At 40.6% G+C, this 19374-nt stretch overlaps 1 protein-coding gene across 1 annotated transcript in view; it reads left to right on the forward strand.

Moving 5' to 3' along the window:
- The window catches only part of GDPD1 (glycerophosphodiester phosphodiesterase domain containing 1), a 46395-nt gene that overhangs the window by 12508 nt on the left and 14513 nt on the right, over positions 1–19374 (forward strand). The window contains exons 2-4 of the mRNA XM_003358124.5: positions 4718–4760; positions 11481–11616; positions 13044–13089. Coding sequence (XP_003358172.4) covers positions 4718–4760; positions 11481–11616; positions 13044–13089 — 225 coding nt within the window. The remainder of the gene's footprint in view (positions 1–4717; positions 4761–11480; positions 11617–13043; positions 13090–19374) is intronic.

Here is a 19374-nt window from a genome sequence, read left to right on the forward strand (position 1 = left end):
AAGAAGAATCTTTATTTATTTATTTATTTATTTGTCTTTTTGCCATTTCTTGGGCTCCTCCTGCGGCACATGGAGGTTCCCAGGCTAGGGGTCGAATCGGAGCTGTAGCCACCGGCCTACACCACAGCCACAACAATGAGGGATCCAAGCCACGTCTGCAACCTACACCACAGCTCACGGCAACACTGGTATCGAAGGCCAGGTATCGAACCCGAAACCTCATGAACCCAAAACCTCATGGTTCCTAGTTGGATTCCTTAACCACTGCGCCACGAGGGGAACTCCTCAAAAAAGAATTTTTTTTCAAACTATCTGTGTGAGGGTTAATATGTATGTATGAAGCAGATATGAGAATCTAGCTGCCTTTTATTAAGCCAGGCATTAAAGAGATTTGCAAAAATGTAAAACAATGCCATGCTTAGCGTTAAGGTTTTTGGTAGGTAGTTATTTTTCATAAAATGTTATGTTAACATGTAGTGGATTTACTGCTGTCATCTTCATATAGATAATTTTTTTAAATTTAGAAGTCAATTTCAAATAAGTAATTTTTTGCTTTTTAGGGTCACACCCATGGTATATGGAAGTTCCTACGCTAAGCGTTGAATGGAGCTGCCAACCTAAGCCACAGCCACATCAACTCGGGATCTGACCCATATCTGTGACCTACATCACAGCTCATGGCATCACCTAATCCTTAACACACGGAGTGAGGCCAGGGATCGAACCCGAGTCCTCATGGATACTAGTTGGGTTTATTACTGCTGAGCCATGATGGGAACTCCAAGGCATTAACTCTTGACTGTAATAAGAATCATTGTAGGAGTTCCCATTGTGGCTCAGCTGTTAACAAACCCAACTAGCATCCATGAGGAAGCGGGTTCAATCCCGGGCCTCATGTAGTGGGTTAAGGATCTTGCGTTGCCGTGAGCTGTGGTGTAGACGTGGCTCAGATCTGGAGTTCTGTGGCTGTGGTGTAGGCTGGCAGCTACAGCTCCGATTCGACCGCTAGCCTGGAAACCTCCATATGCTGCGGGTGCGGCCTTAAAAATGACCAAAAAAGAATCATTGTAATTTGAAGTGATGACAAAGAAAAGTGCTTCATGGAGGAGTGCAGGAATTCATTCTGGGATGAAGATTGGGATGCTGTGAAGAGAATATTCAAGGCATATGGCCTAAGAATTTGATTCTGTTTTAAAAGTAATGCATAGTCATTACAGAGGGTTTGTAAGGTATAGAAGAATGCAGTTAAATCATTTGTGGCATTCCCATCATGCACAGCAGAAACGAATCTGACCAGGAACCATGAGGTTGCGAGTTCGATCCCTGGCCTCGCTCAGTGGGTCGGGGATCTGGCATTGCAGTGAGCTGTGGTGTAGGTCACGGATGTGGCTTGGATCCTGCATTGCTGGCAGCTGTAGCTCCGATTAGACCTCTAGACTGGGAACCTCCATATGCCGCGGGTGTGGCCCTAAAAAGCAAAAAAAAAAAAAAAAGAAAAAAAGAAAGAAAGAAAAATCATATGTATTCTAATCACCCGGAGATAACTGCTATTAACTGATTTGTTAAGTTATAAACTACTGATGATTTATTGTACCAGAAAGCAAGGAAAGTAAAAGGACACAGGGAGGAGCTAATGATGTTGACTTCGATTACTTGGTGAAAGTGGTGAAGTTACTCTTTTTCTCTTGGTAATTAGTAAGTATTCTGTAGGAAATTACTTTGAAATTAAACACCCCATTCCTTATCAAACTTTCAGTCCATTTATTAAAGTGGATCCAGAATATCCTATTTTGTTCAATGGTTTAAAGTTTGTTATTATCATCATTTGATATTAACTTTATCTCAGGTCTGGCCAGTGAGAGCTCCTTCAAACTGGCTTCTGTGTTCTATTAACTTCCTTGCTTTTTGGGATAACAGGCAGTCAGTAGTTTATCCTAACCTAGAAATAACCATATTAACACTATTTTCTTTTTGGTAATATTCTAGGATGCTGTGATCTTGAATATTGATTATTTGTATATAATATATTTCCATAGTTTTTTACTCAAACAAACACTGACTGGACTTTTAAAGGTCATTTAAGGAGATCCCGTCGTGGCGCAGTGGTTAACGAATCCGACTAGGAACCATGAGGTTGCGGGTTTGGTCCCTGCCCTTGCTCAGTGGGTTAACGATCCGGCGTTGCCGTGAGCTGTGGTGTAGGTTGCAGACGCGGCTCGGATCCCGATTTGCTGTGGCTCTGGCGTAGGCCAGTGGCTACAGCTCCGATTCGACCCCTAGCCCGGGAACCTCCATATGCCGCGGGAGCGGCCCAAGAAATGGCAAAAAAAAAAAGTCATTTAACCTCAAAGTTACACTTACTTTTGAAAAAACCTTTAAGATCCACATTTGCTTCATCTGTTTTCTATTGTGCATCAGCTATAGTAACGAAAGTGAACCTAAAGTCAAGGTAGATTTTTTTTTTTCACATGGGTATCTCTTTCTGTCTGCTAAATTGGTGGAACTTTTAGAACATTTGGTTAGGGAATTCCCATTGCGGCTCAGCAGTAAGGAACCTGACTAATAGCCATGAGGACTCAGGTTTGATCCCTGGCCTTGCTCTGTGGGTTAAGGATGTGGCATTGCTGTGAGCTGTGGTGTAGGTTGAAGGACGTGGCATGGATCTCGAGTTGCTGTGGCTGTGGTATAGGCCGGCAGCTGCAGGTCAGATTCTACCCCTAGCCTGGGGACTTCCATATGCCTCAGTGCGGCCCTAAAACAACATTAAAAAAAAAAAAAAAAAAGGGAGATCCCGTGGTGGCGCAGTGGTTAACGAATCTGACTAGGAACCATGAGGTTGCAGGTTCGATCCCTGCCCTTGCTCAGTGGGTTAACGATCCGGCGTTGCCGTGAGCTGTGGTGTAGGTTGCAGACGCGGCTCGGATCCCGCATGGCTCTGTGGCTCTGGCGTAGGCCAGTGGCTGCAGCTCTGATTCAAACCCTAGCCTGGGAACCTCCATATGCCACGGAAGCCGCCCAAGAAATAGCAAAAAAAAAAAAAAAAAAAAAGAGTGAAAAGCTATCACTTTCTGAATTGATGACACAGCACTTGATATGTTAATTCATTCAGTTATACCAGTCCTTTGAGATGGGTGCCATCATCATCCACATTCTTAGCCACAGAGAAATTAGGTAACTTTCCCAAGGTTCCCAAGTATCAAATAGACTTGAGCGCAGAGATCCTAACTCCAGAATCCCACCCTCAACTACTACACTATACTACCTTCAGTCACAGGGATTGAAAGTCACTTCTTGAAGTTCCCACTGTATTGCAACAGGATTGGTGGTGTCTTGGAAGTGCTGGGACGCAGGTTCGATCCCTGGCCCAGCACAGTGGATTAAGGATCCCTCATTGCCACAGTTGGGGCTTAGGTGGCAACTGCGGCTCCAATCTGATTCTCAGCCTGGGAACTCCATATGTTGCAGGGCAACCAAAAAAGAAAACAGTCACTTCTTGGAGTTCCCACTGTGGTACAGTGGGTTAAGAACTACTGCAGGAGTTCCCATCATGGCTCAGTGGTTAACGAATCTGACTAAGAACCATGAGGTTTCGGGTTTGAGCCCTGGCCTCGCTCAGTGGGTTAGGGATCCATTGTTGCTGTGAGCTGTAGTGTAGGTCGAAAACGAGGCTCAGATCTGGCGTTGCTATGGCTGTGGTGTAGGCCTGCGGCTACAGCTCCAATTAGACCCCTAGCCTGGGAACCTCTATAAGCCGAGGGTGCTGCCCTAGAAAAGACAAAAAGAAAAAAAAAAAAAAAAAAAAAAAGAATCCTACTGCAGTGTCTCATGACACTGCAGAGGCACAGGTTTGATTCCTGACTCGGGAACTTCTATATGCTGTGGGTGCAGCCATTAAAAAAAAAAAAAATAAGTCCTGAGCAAGGGAGAAGAGAGATGGGTTAATATTTTACACTATAGTATGATAAGACAGAAGAGGACTTGGTCCATATACACCTCCTTAGAGTTAAAAACGTCTTTCCTCTGTATCCCTATAGTCTCTCAAGCATCCCTCTACTAAGGCATTTATCATTTTATAACATAAAGTATTAACCCATCTCTCTTCTCCCTTGCTCATGAGCTGCCAGAGAACTCCTTGCTTCTGTTTTTTTCTATGACAAGCAGATATGGCTTAAAAATCATGTTTAGGGAGTTCCTGTGGTGGCACAGTGGTTAACGAATCCGACTAGGAACCATGAGGTTGCGGGTTCGGTCCCTGCCCTTGCTCAGTGGGTTAACGATCCGGCGTTGCTGTGAGCTGTGGTGTAGGTTGCAGACACGGCTCGGATCCTGCGTTGCTGTGGCTCTGGCGTAGGCTGGTGGCTACAGCTCCGATTGGACCCCTAGCCTGGGAACCTCCATATGCCGTGGGAGCGGCCCAAGAAATAGCAAAAAAAAAAAAAAAAGACAAAATAAATAAATAAATAAATAAAAGAATATGTAGAAATATTAAAAAAAAAATCATGTTTAGGTTTTAACCCTCCTGCATTGCTGTGGCTGTGTTTTGATCTTTCATTCATCTTGGTGCTGCTAAACACAATTCAAAATACCATTGCATTCTTTAAAACACCTGTAATGTCTACATTATATATAAATGTGAGTCACCTGATGTGTATTATTTAAATGAATTTCTGGGGGGAAAAAAGGTGTTCAAAGCAGCTTCAATTTAATGTTTTCACAGGTGCTGGGGAAAATTTGGAGAATACAATGGCAGCCTTTCAGCAGTAAGTATATAAAAAGGTATTCTTTTCTTTTAAAGTGATGATGAAGGTAGTATACACATTGCTTCCACTTGTGATAGTTGTTGCTATTTTATTAACATCACTTTTTTAATTCACTTAGTCTGAAGTGGTTAGAAAGACTGTTTGGCTTCAACATAAGGGAAAACTAGATCAGAGTTTTGGGTCATCAAATGATACTGTAGTTCTAAAGCTGAAAGAAGACATTTGTAACAGGGAACAAACTGTGTGTAATGCTAATTAGTCTCAGAGGGAAAGAGAACAGGAGAAAGTGAAACAACTGTTACACTGGCTGTTGTTTCTGAGTGGGATTTTGTGTCTACTCAGTAATTCTTCCTTAGATGTGAACCTGTAATCTAGTCTTTCTTTGAAGCATTATGATCTGATCTTTTAATAAGGTAAGTAAATTTATTTTCAATTTTTAAATTACTCATATTGCATATGAATGTCTTTTAGAGCATAGCAGAGAGAAGCAGCAGGAAAGATAGGAATGAAAGCTGGTTGATACTTTGTTCTTTGTCTTAGAGTAAATGATTATCATCAGTCTGTGGTAATGGTGGGAGAACACTTTTCTTTTCCCTGAAGACTCAAGACAGGGAATGTGATAAGTTAAACCTCATGAAAAACAATCATAACCATATTTAGTAAGAAAAATATCTTATATAATCTGGAGCAAAATTTTTATGTACAAAAAATATCTTCTTATATAATCTGGAGCAAAATTTTTATGTACAAAATTAGAGCTAATAGGAGTTCCCGTTGTGGCTCAGTGGTTAACGAATCTGACTAGGAACCATGAGGTTGTGGGTTCGATCCCTGGCCTTGCTCAGTGGATTAAGGATATGGCATTGCTGTGAGCTGTGGTGTAGGTCACAGACAAGGCTCAGCTCCTGCATTGCTGTGGCTCTGGTGTAGGCCAGTGGCTAGAGCTCCGATTCGACCCCTAGCCTGGGAACCTCCATATGCCTCCGTGGGTGCAGCCCTAAAAAAAACAAAAAGACCAAAGAAATAAATAAATTGCTTTGTCGTCTTTGCTACTGAGATTATGTAGCTAGCTAGCTATAGCAAAATATATATTTAATTTTATGTGAATAATTTACACTGAGATATACCCACACATACCCACATACCCTATCACTTATCAAATATTTGTTTCCTGCTGTATAGTGATATATATTACTTAGGAAAAACCTACTCATAACCTTGAGTGATTTTAGCATTCTTTATACATAATACAAGTATACTATTTTGTAATTTTTCTCTATGTTTTTTGCTAACTTTTTATGAACCACCCTGTTTTATGAAGTTAAAACACTGGATTGTATAATAAACAATTTCTTTTTTTTTTTTTTTTTTTTTGTCTTTTTTTTTGCTATTTCTTGGGCCGCTCCCGCGGCTTACGGAGTTTCCCAGGCTAGGGGTCCAGTCGGAGCTGTAGCTGCCAGCCTATGCCAGAGCCACAGCAACTCGGGATCCGAGCCGCGTCTGCAACCCACACCACAGCTCACGGCAACGCTGGATCGTCAACCCACTGAGCAAGGGCAGGGACCGAACCCGAAACCTCATGGTTCCTAGTCGGATTCGTTAACCACTGCGCCACGACGGGAACTCCTGGATTGTATAATAAACAATTTCTAAGGATGGTACTTTTTTAAAAATTCTTTTTAGGGCCCCACCTGTGGCATATGGAGGTTCCCAGGCTAAGGGTTGTATCAGGGTCAATGGCTTACACCACAGCCATCGCAACGCCAGATCCGAGCCGAGTCTGCAACCTACACCACAGCTCACGGCAATGCTGGATCCTTAACTCACTGAGTGAGGCCAGGAATTGAAGCTGCCTCCTCATAAATACTTGTCAGATTCGTTTCTGCTGAGCCACGACAGGAACTCCAGGATGGTGCATTTTTAAATATACTATTTCTAAGGATGGCAGCCAAATATTTTTTTGTCTTTTAAGATTTTGATTCTTTAAAAAATTTTTTTCTCTTTTTAGGGCCTCACCTGCAGCATATGGAAGTTCCTGGGCCAGAGGTCGAATCAGAGCTGCAGCTGCCAGCCTATGCCACAACCACAGCAATGCCAGATCCAAGCCATGTCTGTGACCTATACCGCAGCTCATTGGAATGCTGGATCCTCTACCCACTGAGCAGGGCCGAGGATCAAACCCTCATCCTCATGGATACTAGTCAGGTTTTAACCTGATGAGCCACAATGGGAACTCCTAAAGTGTTATTTATTTATTTACTTTTGTCTTTTTAGGACCACACCCGCAGCATGTGGAGTTTCCCAGCTAGGGGTTGTATCGGAGCTGTTGCTTCAGGCCTATGCCACAACCACAGCAATGCCAGATCTGAGCCAGATCTGCAACCTATACATGGAGGTTCCCAGGCTAGTGGTCAAGTCAGAGCTCTAGCTTCAGGCCTACACCACAGCCACAGCAACACAGGATCCGAGCCACGTCTGCATCCACAGCTCACGGCAATGCCAGATCCTTAACCCACTGAATGAGGCCAAGGATTGAATTCATGTCCTTATGGATACTAGTCAAGTGGTGACTGCTGAGCAACAACAGGAACACTGCTAAAAAAAATTTTTTTTTTTATATTCAGAGAATACCTAATTTAGATGGTTTTTATTTGCTAGATACATTTCATCTTCTATCTTCAAGCAGTTTGTTTTTATATTGTTTCATTCAAGCAGTAACTATTGAAAAGTACCACAACCTTCTCTATAACGTGGTAGCTTTTCCTAACTTTAGTTTTTGGAAGTTTTTTCTGGTTCTTTAAAAGAAGAAGATAACTCTTCCATATGTTATTGTTAGTGTTTATTAGATATTATTTGTTAGGCTGCTTATATAAAACCTATATCAAATAGACTTTAATTTTAACCTTAAATAAGTTTTTGTTGTTACTGGTAGTTTTGGTGGTGGCAGTGATTTTTTTGTTTGTTTGTTTGTTTTGTCTTATCAGTGCTTTTACTGTCAATAAGCACTTTCATTTAAAAAATTTTTTTTTATTTCTTTTTTTTGTCTTTTTATTTATTTATTTATTTATTGCCTTTTTTCTAGGGCCGCTTCTGCAGCATATGGAGGTTCCCAGGCTAGGGGTCTAATCAGAGCTGTAGCCGCGGCCTAGCCACCGGCCTATGCCAGAGCCACAGCAAGGCAAGATCCGAGCCGCGTCTGCAATCTACACCACAGCTCACAGCAATGCCGGATCCTTAACCCACAGAGCAAGGCCAGGGATCGAACCCACAAACTCATGGTTCCTAGTCAGATTCGTTAACCATTGCGCCATGATAGGAACTCCAATAAGCACTTTCAAATTTGTACTTTTTTCATTTACAAATATTCTTCTATTTTAACTGCTAGGATACTTAGAAGGTTTGTTGGTGGTGTTTTGCTTTGTTTTGTTTTTTTGCTTTTGCTTTTTACAGTACAGCTCATGGCAGTGCCAGATCCTTAGCCCACTGAGTGAGGCCAGGGATCTAACCCACATCCTCAGGGATACTAGTCGAGTTCGTTTCTGCTGAGCCACAGTGGGAGTGCTGTTCCTCCCCACCCCCAATATGCCTGCTTCATGAGCAAAAAAAAAAAATCTAAACATTACGGTACTAAAAAGACCAAGAGGTATAACACATAATTGGCAAAAAACAGATACTATGCTTAAGTATGGTTTATCCTTTTTTGTGTTTAGTTTATAAAATGCTTTCATGATCACCTTAAGTTATGAATATGGCCCTTCTGGGATTCCTTGGGAGTGAGAATCTTTCCTTATGAATCTCTCAATCCCTAACACCTAGATGTAATGTTAATAGGCTCTCACTAAATGCGGTATGGAATGGGGCACTCCAGAAAAAAGAATATTAACAGAAGACAGAGACAGAACTCCATTCAAAATAAGCATGAAACCCAAAACTAAAGGGTTGTATTACACACACACACACACACACACACACACAGAGTTACAAAACCCTTGAGTATGTAAAATCTGGCTCTAAGAGCTAATAAAACTAGGTTATTAAACCAGGCTGCCTTTGTAAATACCCATGAGACAATTTGATCCCTGTGGTATTAACATGAATGGTTAGAGAAAGATACAGATTGTATTAGCAATAGCTGGAAGTATAACTTGGCAGGCAACCAAAATAATTAATCAGTGGCCTGATTCTCATGTTAGAATTGTTTAAAATATCTAATTATCTCATCTGTGAAATGGGAATAATAATATGACCTCAATGTTTTGAGGAGTAAGTGAAATTCAAATAAATTCTTTAACATAAGGTCTACTATAAATTACTATGCTTGTTTCTGTGGCGTTTCAAGTAATTTTACATTTTCTTCTGGAGCCAGAGCTTTTATTTCTTTTTCTGAAAATGTTGAAGCCTGGCTTCTCTAACTTTTTCTGTGTTTGTTATTAGCTTATCAGAAATTCAGGGAGTTCCTGTTGTGGCACAGTGGAGATGAATCCGACTAGGAACTATGAGGTTTCGGGTTCGATCCCTGGCCTACTCAGTGGGTTAAGGATCTGGCATTGCTGTGAGCTGTGGTGTAGGTTGCAGATGTGGCTCAGATCCTGTGTTGCTGTGGCTATGGTGTAGGCCTGCAGCTGCAGCTCCGACTTGACCACTAGCCTGGAAACCTCCATGTGCCAAAAAGCAAGAAAAAAAAAAATTCAGCTATAAAATATCTGGTGTTATTTATGGAAAATTTGAAGGTCAAAGTGATAAAAGGTTTTCTCACTGTGTTTTAGCTATTTGTGTATCAAATTTGAGATAATTATATTACAGTAATTTACAGATTGTCCTAAATGTACTTACTATTGTTCTAAAATTTTATTTATTAGTTTGTTATTAAGAGATAAGGAGTTCCCTGGTGGCTCAGTGGATTAATGATCCAGAATTGTCACTGCTGTGGCTCAGGTCACTGTTATGGTGCAGGTTTGATCCCTAGCCTGGGAACTTTCACATGCCATGGGCAAGGCCAAAAAAAAAAAAAAAGAGAGAGAGAGAGAAGCATTCAGTAGATAGAAAACATTTTTTTGTATGATTCCTAAACATCTCTAAAAATATCCAACATTTCAGTTAAAGGAAAACTTCATACTTAGATTTATTCGGTAATGTATAATATTTTTTAATACAGGAAAATACAGATAAACCTTGCTCTTACCCTACTTTCACATACTCATTCAAAACTAAAACAAAAGCATGGAGGAGGTGGATGTAAAAGAGTTAGAAGCTGGGCCCTGGTGCATGTGCCTATGAGTAAATACTGAAACAATGTCCCATGTTGAGTTGGTTATTTTGAAATATGATAAAAATTATCATTGAGGTAAAATAATTCTCTTAACTGGAATATCACAAGATAGACCCACCATATTTTTTTAGGACTCTTTTTTTTTTTTTTTTTTGTCTTTTTTTTGCCATTTCTAGGGCCGCTCCCGTGGCATGTGGAGGTTCCCAGGCTAGGGGTCGAATCGGAGCTGTAGCTGCCTGCTGTAGCTGCCTGCCTATGCCAGAGCCACAGCAAATCGGGATCCAAGCCGAGTCTGCAACCTACACCACAGCTCACGGCAACGCCTGATCCTTACCCACTGAGCAAGGCCAGGGATCGAACCCGCAACCTCATGGTTCCTAGGATATGTTAACTACTGAGCCATGACGGGAACTCCTCAAGACATTTTTTTTTTTTTTTTTTTATGTAGGGGAAAATTGGTTAAAATTACACTGTATGGTAATTGAATTTAGGTTCTAAAGAAAAGAATCTGCAGAGCTATACAATATATAATTTGTCCAGATTAATTTTCATTTGGGGAAAGAAGTTCTGAATATCCTCAAAATAGTTTACTTAGTAATTGAAAGTCCTCCAAAAATAAAACTATTGAAAAACAAGTATGTGGGGTGGAAAAGAAAAGCTCCCTCAGTTTTTTGGAGGGAATAACTTTAAAAGTACTTAAATGGCTAGATTTACTTGGTGCTCAGTTAAGATTTAAACTTGTTGATTTTAACATTGCTGTTACACCTGAGATTAATTTATGTGATGTTCTGGTAACACAAAACCAAAAAACAAACAAACAAAAAGTAAAAGAAAGACATATACCTGACACAAAATCAGCAGTACTTATCTTTTTCAATCTGTATTTTTGTATTTTGTTTTTACACATTTATTCTTTCTTGAATGATTTTATTTTTTCCATTATAGTTGATTTACAGTGTTCTGTCAATGTCTACTGTACAGCAGTGTGACCCAGTCATACATACAAATGTTCTTTTTCTCACATTATCCTCTGTCATGTTCCATCACAAGTGACTGGATATTGTTTTTACACATTTACAATTCTAGCCAACACAACTGGCAAACAATTTATTTATTTATTGGCCAAGCCTCACAGCCTGTGGGAGTTCCCAGGCCAAGGATGAAACCCACACCACAGCAGTGACCCAACCTGCTGCACCACACAGGAACTTCCCAAATCTCAACATGTGGCCCAGTGTTCTTTCCTTTGTATTGTGTTGCCAAACTTAAAGATTGCTAGTTAGGGAAAGGAGGCAATGAGTCTCTTTTATTCTAAGTTCATGTGGAATCGTTTCATATCAATTATTCATAATGAGTCTTGAGAAATTTTAGTAAGATGGGATTTTCTACTCTTTTGATTTGTAACTCTCAACTTGTTCAGAATGTCATTATTCTTTCTTGTATTTCTTCAGTGCAGTTACAATTGGAACTGATATGTTGGAACTGGACTGCCACATCACAAAAGACGAACAAGTTGTAGTGTCACACGATGAGAATCTAAAGAGATCAACTGGGGTCAATGTAAACATCTCCGATCTCAAGTACTGTGTAAGTAAAAATGTGGGACAAACTAATAAATAATAGATATTAGGGCCTGTAAGATATTTAAACACAGTGAATGCCAGATAGTATTTTATTTTTTATTTTTTTGCTTTTTAGGGCTGCACCCACAGCATATGGAAGTTCCCAGGCTAGGGGTCCAATTGGAGCTGCAGCTGCTAGTGACAGCAACGCAGGATCCGAGCCACGTCTGCTACCTACGGCAACGCCAGATCCTTAACCACTGAGCAAGGCCAGGGATCAAACCCTCAATCTCATAGTTCCTAGTCGGATACGTTTCTGCTGCACTATGACGGGAACTCCTACATTTATTTTTCACAAACATTTCAAATGACAAGTTATTCCATTGAGGGGATATGTAGCTGTCTTTAACCATTCTTCTGTTGTTGGGTATTTGAATTAGTTCTGAGTTTTCAGCATTATAGATGACACTGCACTGAACATATGTGTAAAGGTAAAACCTTGTAAAGATAAAATTTTTCTCTATATTTAAAATTATTTCCCTAAATTAACTTCCAGCAGGGAAATGATTGGGTAAAATATTAGAAATGTTGTTTCTTGATTTTGAAAGTTGCTGTTGCCAACCTGCTTTTGTAAAGTGCCTTAAGAGCCTTTTTAAATCTGATAATAGAAGAATTTCCGGGGTTCCCATTGTGGCTCAGTGGTAACAAACACAGCTAGTATCCATGAGGATGTGGGTTCCATCTCTGGCCTCGCTCAGTGTATTAACGATCCAGCATTGCTGAAAGCTGTGGTGTAGGTTGCAGCTTGCAGCAATGCTGGATCCTTAAAGACACTGTGCAGCCCCCGCATTGCTGTGGCCGTGGTGTAGGCCCATAGCTGCAGCTCGGATTTGACCCCTAGCCTGGGAACTTGTATATGCCATGAGTGTGGCCCTAAAAAAAAAAAAAGAAAGAAAGATAAGTAAGTAAATAAATAAATAAATAAAATAGAAGAATTTCCATTTTGCCACAACCTTACCATTATTGGGCATTATACCAAGAATTTTCTGATATGCTAAATTAGGTTTTAATTAGAATTTAGTTAGCATTTATTAATTTTATTAGAATAAAATTAATTTTATTAATGAGTTTAAAGTTTTTCTTTATGATCATTAGTCATTTTTTCTTTTTCTTTTCCCTTTGAATTGTCTATTCTTGACATTTGGCTGTTAATATCTGTGTATTTGTTATTGACAAGTGGCCCATATTAGTACAGATTTCTTGCAGGTCATGAAGTAAGTAATTTTATGGTCAATTTGCTGTTGGAGACGTTCTGCTAGAGTGTTCCCTGTCTAAACATTTGTAGTGTTTCATCCCTTTTTTTGGAAGAAGCACATCTTTATGTTTTAATGTAAGATGCTAAAATACTTTTTATTTTTGAGAGCTAACTTTTTTCCACCATGTCTTTTAAAGGAACTCCCACCTTACCTTGGCAAACTGGATGTCTCATTTCAAAAAGGTAATAATTTACATCTGCAGGTTAAACATTTATATTAAAATATATTCATTTATGCTGAGAATTAGCTACACTTGTGTATTATTTTGTGATTATACATTCCAGCTAAAAGTATTGCCCTGGAGTTCCCGTCGTGGCGCAGTGGTTAACGAATCCGACTAGGAACCATGAGGTTGCGGGTTCGGTCCCTGCCCTTGCTCAGTGGGTTAACGATCCGGCGTTGCCGTGAGCTGTGGTGTAGGTTGCAGACGCGGCTCGGATCCCGCGTTGCTGTGGCTCTGGCGTAGGCCGGTGGCTACAGCTCCGATTCAACCCCTAGCCTGGGAACCTCCATATGCCGCGGGAGCGGCCCAAGAAATAGCAACAACAACAACAAAAGCCAAAAAAAAAAAAAAAAAAAAAGTATTGCCCTTGCAGTTCCCGTCGTGGCTCAGTGGAAACAAATCTGACTGGTATCCATGAGCAAGCAGGTTCAATCCTTGGCCTCACTCAGTGGATTAAGGATCTGGAGTTGCTGTGAGCTGTGGTATAGATTGCAGACTTGGCTCGGATCTGGTTTTGCTGTGGCTGTGGTGTAGGCTGGCAGCTGTAGCTCTGATTCGACCCCTAGCCTGGGAACCTCCACATGCCTCTGTGGGGCCCTAAAAAGCAAAAAAAAAAAAAAAAATTGCCCTCAAAGCCAGTTTTCTCAGGCCTACAAATCTGAAATCTTGATGGTCATCTGACCCTGAGATAATGAGGCCCAAAGTTTTGTTTTTTTTTTTTTTTTTTTGTCTTTTGTCTTTTTTGTTGTTCTTGTTGTTGCTATTTCTTGGGCCGCTCCCGCGGCATATGGAGGTTCCCAGGCTAGGGGTTGAATCGGAGCTGTAGCCACCGGCCTACGCCAGAGCCACAGCAACGTGGGATCCGAGCCGCGTCTGCAACCTACACCACAGCTCACGGCAACGCCGGATCGTTAACCCACTGAGCAAGGGCAGGGACCAAACCCGCAACCTCATGGTTCCTAGTCGGATTCGTTAACCACTGCGCCACGACGGGAACTCCAGGCCCAAAGATTTAACTGGATCATTCTATTTAAATTTATATACAGTTCATTTAAGCCTGAATATTAATTACAAGAAACCCAGATACTTTGCACTTCCAGCTTCAAATTCTAAAATATTACAACAGGTGGTAAATCACCCATTATAAATAAAAAAGATAAATTAAAAGAAACTGAAGGGACCCCATTCAGATCCTTACTGATTCTATAATTTTTTAATTCAACATCATTTAGCTGCTCCATATTTTAAATTATTAAAGAGAATTATGTTACTCAAATAAACCATTTCTTAGTCACCTTCACTTTTAGTGTAGCAGTGGTTTTTTTTTTTTTTTTTTTCTTTTGAAGGAACATTTCTCACAAAGAAACATGTTCATTGGCCCAATGTGTTAGTTATGTTAAAATAGAACATATCAGGTTGATGGAAGATACATTACATCAAGATACAGGTCATAAGCTCCCTCACATGTTTTCAAAGATTCGGTCACATGTTTTCAAAGATTTTTGTAGGAAAACTATAAGGTACTCATGTTATGGTCCTTGGTAATTGGCTTCCATATAGTTGAAACTTTGGTTAAGTGTTAAGGATCTATTGATATTAATTTTCAAAAAGAACTGTAACTGCTCTGTGAGCTGAATTTAAAATTGGCCAGTATAATTTCTCTTTGACTGGGAAGTTTTAGAAAGCCAAATAAAAATGAGAAAACCGTTTAAATTCGCTATTTTTAGGGGATGTTTCAATCTAATGTGTGTTAACCTTCCAGGTAAGTATCATTAAGCTTGAGGAAGCCCTTTTCGTTCTTGTAATTAGTAGGCCTATACTTGCAAAGCTATGCAATATGGGTGTCAATTACGGTTTTGTAAAAGTTAAGAAGATTTCATAAGTGAAACAGTTCCCGTTTTTCCCTTTGTAGAGCAAAGCCAGAGCCTCACAAAAATTAAAGTTTTTTTTTTTTTAGGGCTGCACTCACGACATATGGAGGGCTGGGGGTCGAATCAGAGCTACTGCTGGCCTACACCACAGCCACTGCAACTCGGGATCCGAGCCGTGCCTGTGAGCTACCCCACAGCTCACAGCAACACTGGATGCCTGACCTACCGAGCAAGGCCAGGGATTGAACCCACATCCTCATGGATACTAGTCGTGTTCATTCCTATTGTGCCACAACAGGAACTTCCTAAAGATGTTTCAAGAAAAAATGTTTTAAATTTTTTTCTGGTTTTATACATCCCTCATAAAGTCATAAAAATTTTGAATGTGAAGAGACCTTTGAGACCATCAAATCTTGTCTCCTCCTGTTACAGAAAGTAAACTGATTCCTAGAGATATAAATTAACTAGATTAAAGTCATACAGCAAGCAAATGACAGAGGTAGGACTTGACACTAGGTCTTTTCCTTATCAGGCCAATGTTCAGCTACTCTGTACTGTCTCTCTATTGAAGGATCTCTTCAACTCCCATACTGATAGCAGGGCCACATACTCTCAAGCTTAAAAATTGACAATAATTAACTTTCCTTCATATCTTACTCAACTCATATCATAATTAACTTTAAACACGTGCCTCAAATATGAAGTTTGTTGCATTTGAGACAGGGCAATATATAGTACTGTAAAAACTTAGATTAGGCAGAAAGTTGTTCAGTGTTTTCCTATCTTATTCCTCTGCTTGGAACTCTTGCTTTCTCTTCTTTAAATACTGGAGGAGGGGTATCGACTCTCAGAGTAATACAAATTTCAGGCCTCTTGCTTTCTTTGTGGTTCACAACTCAACTGGAGGTTTCTTTTCCCTTTCTTTCCTTTCCTTTTCTATCCCGCATACTTTTTTTTTTTTTTTTTTTTTTTTTTTTGTCTTTTAGTCTTTTCTAGGGCCGCTCCTGAGGCATATGGAGGTTCTCAGGCCAGGGGTCGAATCGGAGCTGTAGCCACCGGCCTACACCAGAGCCACAGCAACGTGGGATCCGAGCCGCGTCTGCGACCTACACCACAGCTCACGGCAACACTGGATCCCCAACCCGCTGAGTGAGGCCAGGGATCGAACCTGCAACCTCATGGTTCCTAGTCGGATTTGTTAACCACTGCGCCACGAAGGGAACTCCTATCCTGCATACTTGAAAGCAGCCTTTTTTTCATGGAAAATACATAATTTGGATAATCTATAGTTGACTCTAATAATTCAGTTTTAATGCTCTATGGCCACTTCATGTGTTCTGTCACAACACATCCTGTGGTTACTCCATACCTAGGATACTTGTTTTCCTGTTATTTTCTTCTTTCCCTTTTGGTTGTATTTTCCAGCTGGTTACTCTCTGCCGGAAACAATATTGGGGACAAACTTCTTCAACTCTTTTTCTACATTCTAGGCTGGCCGAGCCTTTTTTTTTTTTTTTTTTTTTTTTTTTTTGCCACACCCATGGCAGGTGTAAGTTCTCTGGCCAGGTATTGAACCTGTGCCACAACAATGACCTGAGCCACAGCAGTGACAATGCCAGATCCTTAACCTGTTAAGCCACTCCAAGTCGTCTTATTTAAATATGTTCAGAAGTTCCCTTGTGCCTCAGCAAGTTTAGAATCTCTGGCCTGTCATTGTAGTGGCTCAGGTCACTGCTGTGGCATGTGATTGATCCCTGGCCTAGAAATGTCCCTATGCCGTGGGTGCAGACAAAAAAAAAAACCAAAAAAAAAAAAAAAAACAAAAAAACCCCCCAACAAAGAAACTTCACATCACTTTAGCACAGTTTTTTCTTGGATACTTTTATTTCCTTGTTTTTCCCCACTATTTGATGCAATGTTATTCTTATTGTGTAATGTGTCATTCTGCTGTTGCAGAGTTAGTTTTGTCTATTTGACCTTTTTCCAAGTTGTTTCTTGCATACATCTTACCTAGGTGTGAATAACTGTTGTCCATGGTAGTTGCTTTTTTTTAGGGCCGCACCCATGGCATATCGAAGTTTCCAGGCTTGGGGTCCAAATGGAGCTTCAGCTTCTGGCCTACACCACAGCCACAGCAACATCAGTTCTGAGCCTCGTCTGCAACTTACACCACAGCTCACAGCAGTGCTGAATCCTTAACCCACTGAGCGAGGCCAGGGATTGAACTCACAACCTCAGGGATGATAGTTAAATTTGTTTCTGCTGAGCCACAATGGGAACTCCTAAAATGTCCAGAGTTATATGCCTTCAAACATAACTGATTCAGTTGCTCAAGCAATAATTGGTCTGTCATCTCCATTTCTCTGTTCCACTTTCATCCATGTTAGCTTTGTTGTCAGGCACTCCTTCACATAAAAGATGGCCCTCTGATAACATTAAAAGTATATTGATGCATTCAGTTGATGATTTTAGGAGACCTCTCCTGTTGTCCATGTTGTTATCCTTATTTTTTATTTTTTTAAATCTCTTTAGGGCCACACCCGCAACATATGGAGATTCCCAGGCTAGAGGTCGAATCAGAGCTGTAGCTGCTGGATCCAAGCCGCATCTGCGACATACACCACAGCTCACCTGATCCTTAACACATTGAGCGAGGCCAGGGATTGAACCTGTGTCCTCATGGATGCTACTCAGATTTGTTTCTGCTGAGTCATGACAGGAACTCCCCCATGTTGTTATACTTAAAAGGTCATGTATTTGCTCTATGTCCAGGGAGGCAAAGCCAAATGATTGAAGTTCCCATCAAAATGACTAGGCGCCCTGTCTGAATTACAAAGAATAGTAAAAAAGCAATAAGAGTAGAATATAGAACAGATGCAACAGTAACAGATATTTTGTTTTTCTTTTCCTAGTTACATGCTGCTTTTCTTTTTCTTTTTTCTTTTTTTTTTTTCTTTTAGAGCTGGCCCCGAGGCATATGGAAGTTCCCAGGCTAGGGGTCCAATGGGAGCTATAGCTGCTGGCCACAGCCACAGACAGAGCAATGTGGGATCCGAGCCAAGTCTGCGATCTCCCCACCACAGCTCACAGCATGCCGGATCCTGAACCCACTGATCATGGCCAGGGATTGAACCAGCAACCTTATGGTTACTATTTGGATTTGTTTCTGCTGTGCTACAACGGGAACTCCTCACATGCTCCTTTTCATATGAGCCTTTATTAAAATTTTTCTGACATGAATTTAGTCTTTTTGATATGTTTCTTTGTTTTTTTTTGTTTTTTTGTGTTTTTGTTTTTTTTGTCTTTTTGTCTTTTTTTTTTGTTGTTGCTATTTCTTGGTCCGCTCCCGAGGCATATGGAGGTTCCCAGGCTAGGGGTTGAATCGGAACTGTAGCCACCGGCCTACGCCAGAGCCACAGCAACACGGGATCCGAGCCGCGTCTGCAACCTACACCACAGCTCACGGCAACGCCGGATCGTTAACCCACTGAGCAAGGGCAGGGACCGAACCTGCAACCTCATGGTTCCTAGTCGGATTCGTTAACCACTGCGCCACGACGGGAACTCCTGTTTCTTTGTTTTTATTTGCCATACAATAGGATGAAATAAAGGATTTTTCACCCTTTTTTTTTTTTTTTTGCTTTTTAGGGCCACACCTGCAGCATATGGAAGTCTGCCACAGCCACTTGGGATCTGAGCCTCCACAGCGACCGACACTCACAGCAGCTCACGGCAACGCTAGATCCTTAACCCATTAGTAGGGGCCGGGGATCTAACCTGCATCTTCATGGTTACTAGTCGGCTTCATAACTGCTGAGCCACAACCGGAACTCCCCTTTCACCATTTTGTTATTCACTGATTAGTGGAATTAAAGTTTCAGATGGAAGGGGAAATTTTATAATAGTGATATATAAATGATTAGAAGTAAAAGGAACTAGGGAAAAATAAAGAAAATAAAGGAATTAGGGAAAAATAAAAAAAATCTTAGGATATAAAAAGAATAATTAAAATCCTCTTCTGATTTTCTCATGACTCAGTTTTCTTTGAATAACTGCATTGATATAATTCAACACATTACTGAATTAGCATGTATTTCCCTTGTCCGAACCTACTATTCTCAATCTCTGTAAAATTCAGTGATGATAGAGCAAAACTTTAGAAACAATATCAGTATTCTCTAGTAAGTCTAGGGTAGGGAAAATATTTTTTTCTTCTATCCTTTTAGATTCTCAGCTGGGCTCTGTAACAAAAAGGAGATTAACAAGAGAAAAAGAAGTTTATTAATATGTGTGTCTCATGAGAGAAACAAACTCAGGGACAAAAACCTCAGAAGTGTGGCTAGAACTTGAGTTTATATAGCATCTTAAACAAA

This window comes from Sus scrofa, chromosome 12 (assembly GCF_000003025.6).
Source record: "Sus scrofa isolate TJ Tabasco breed Duroc chromosome 12, Sscrofa11.1, whole genome shotgun sequence".
In the NCBI taxonomy this organism is placed as follows: domain Eukaryota; kingdom Metazoa; phylum Chordata; class Mammalia; order Artiodactyla; family Suidae; genus Sus; species Sus scrofa.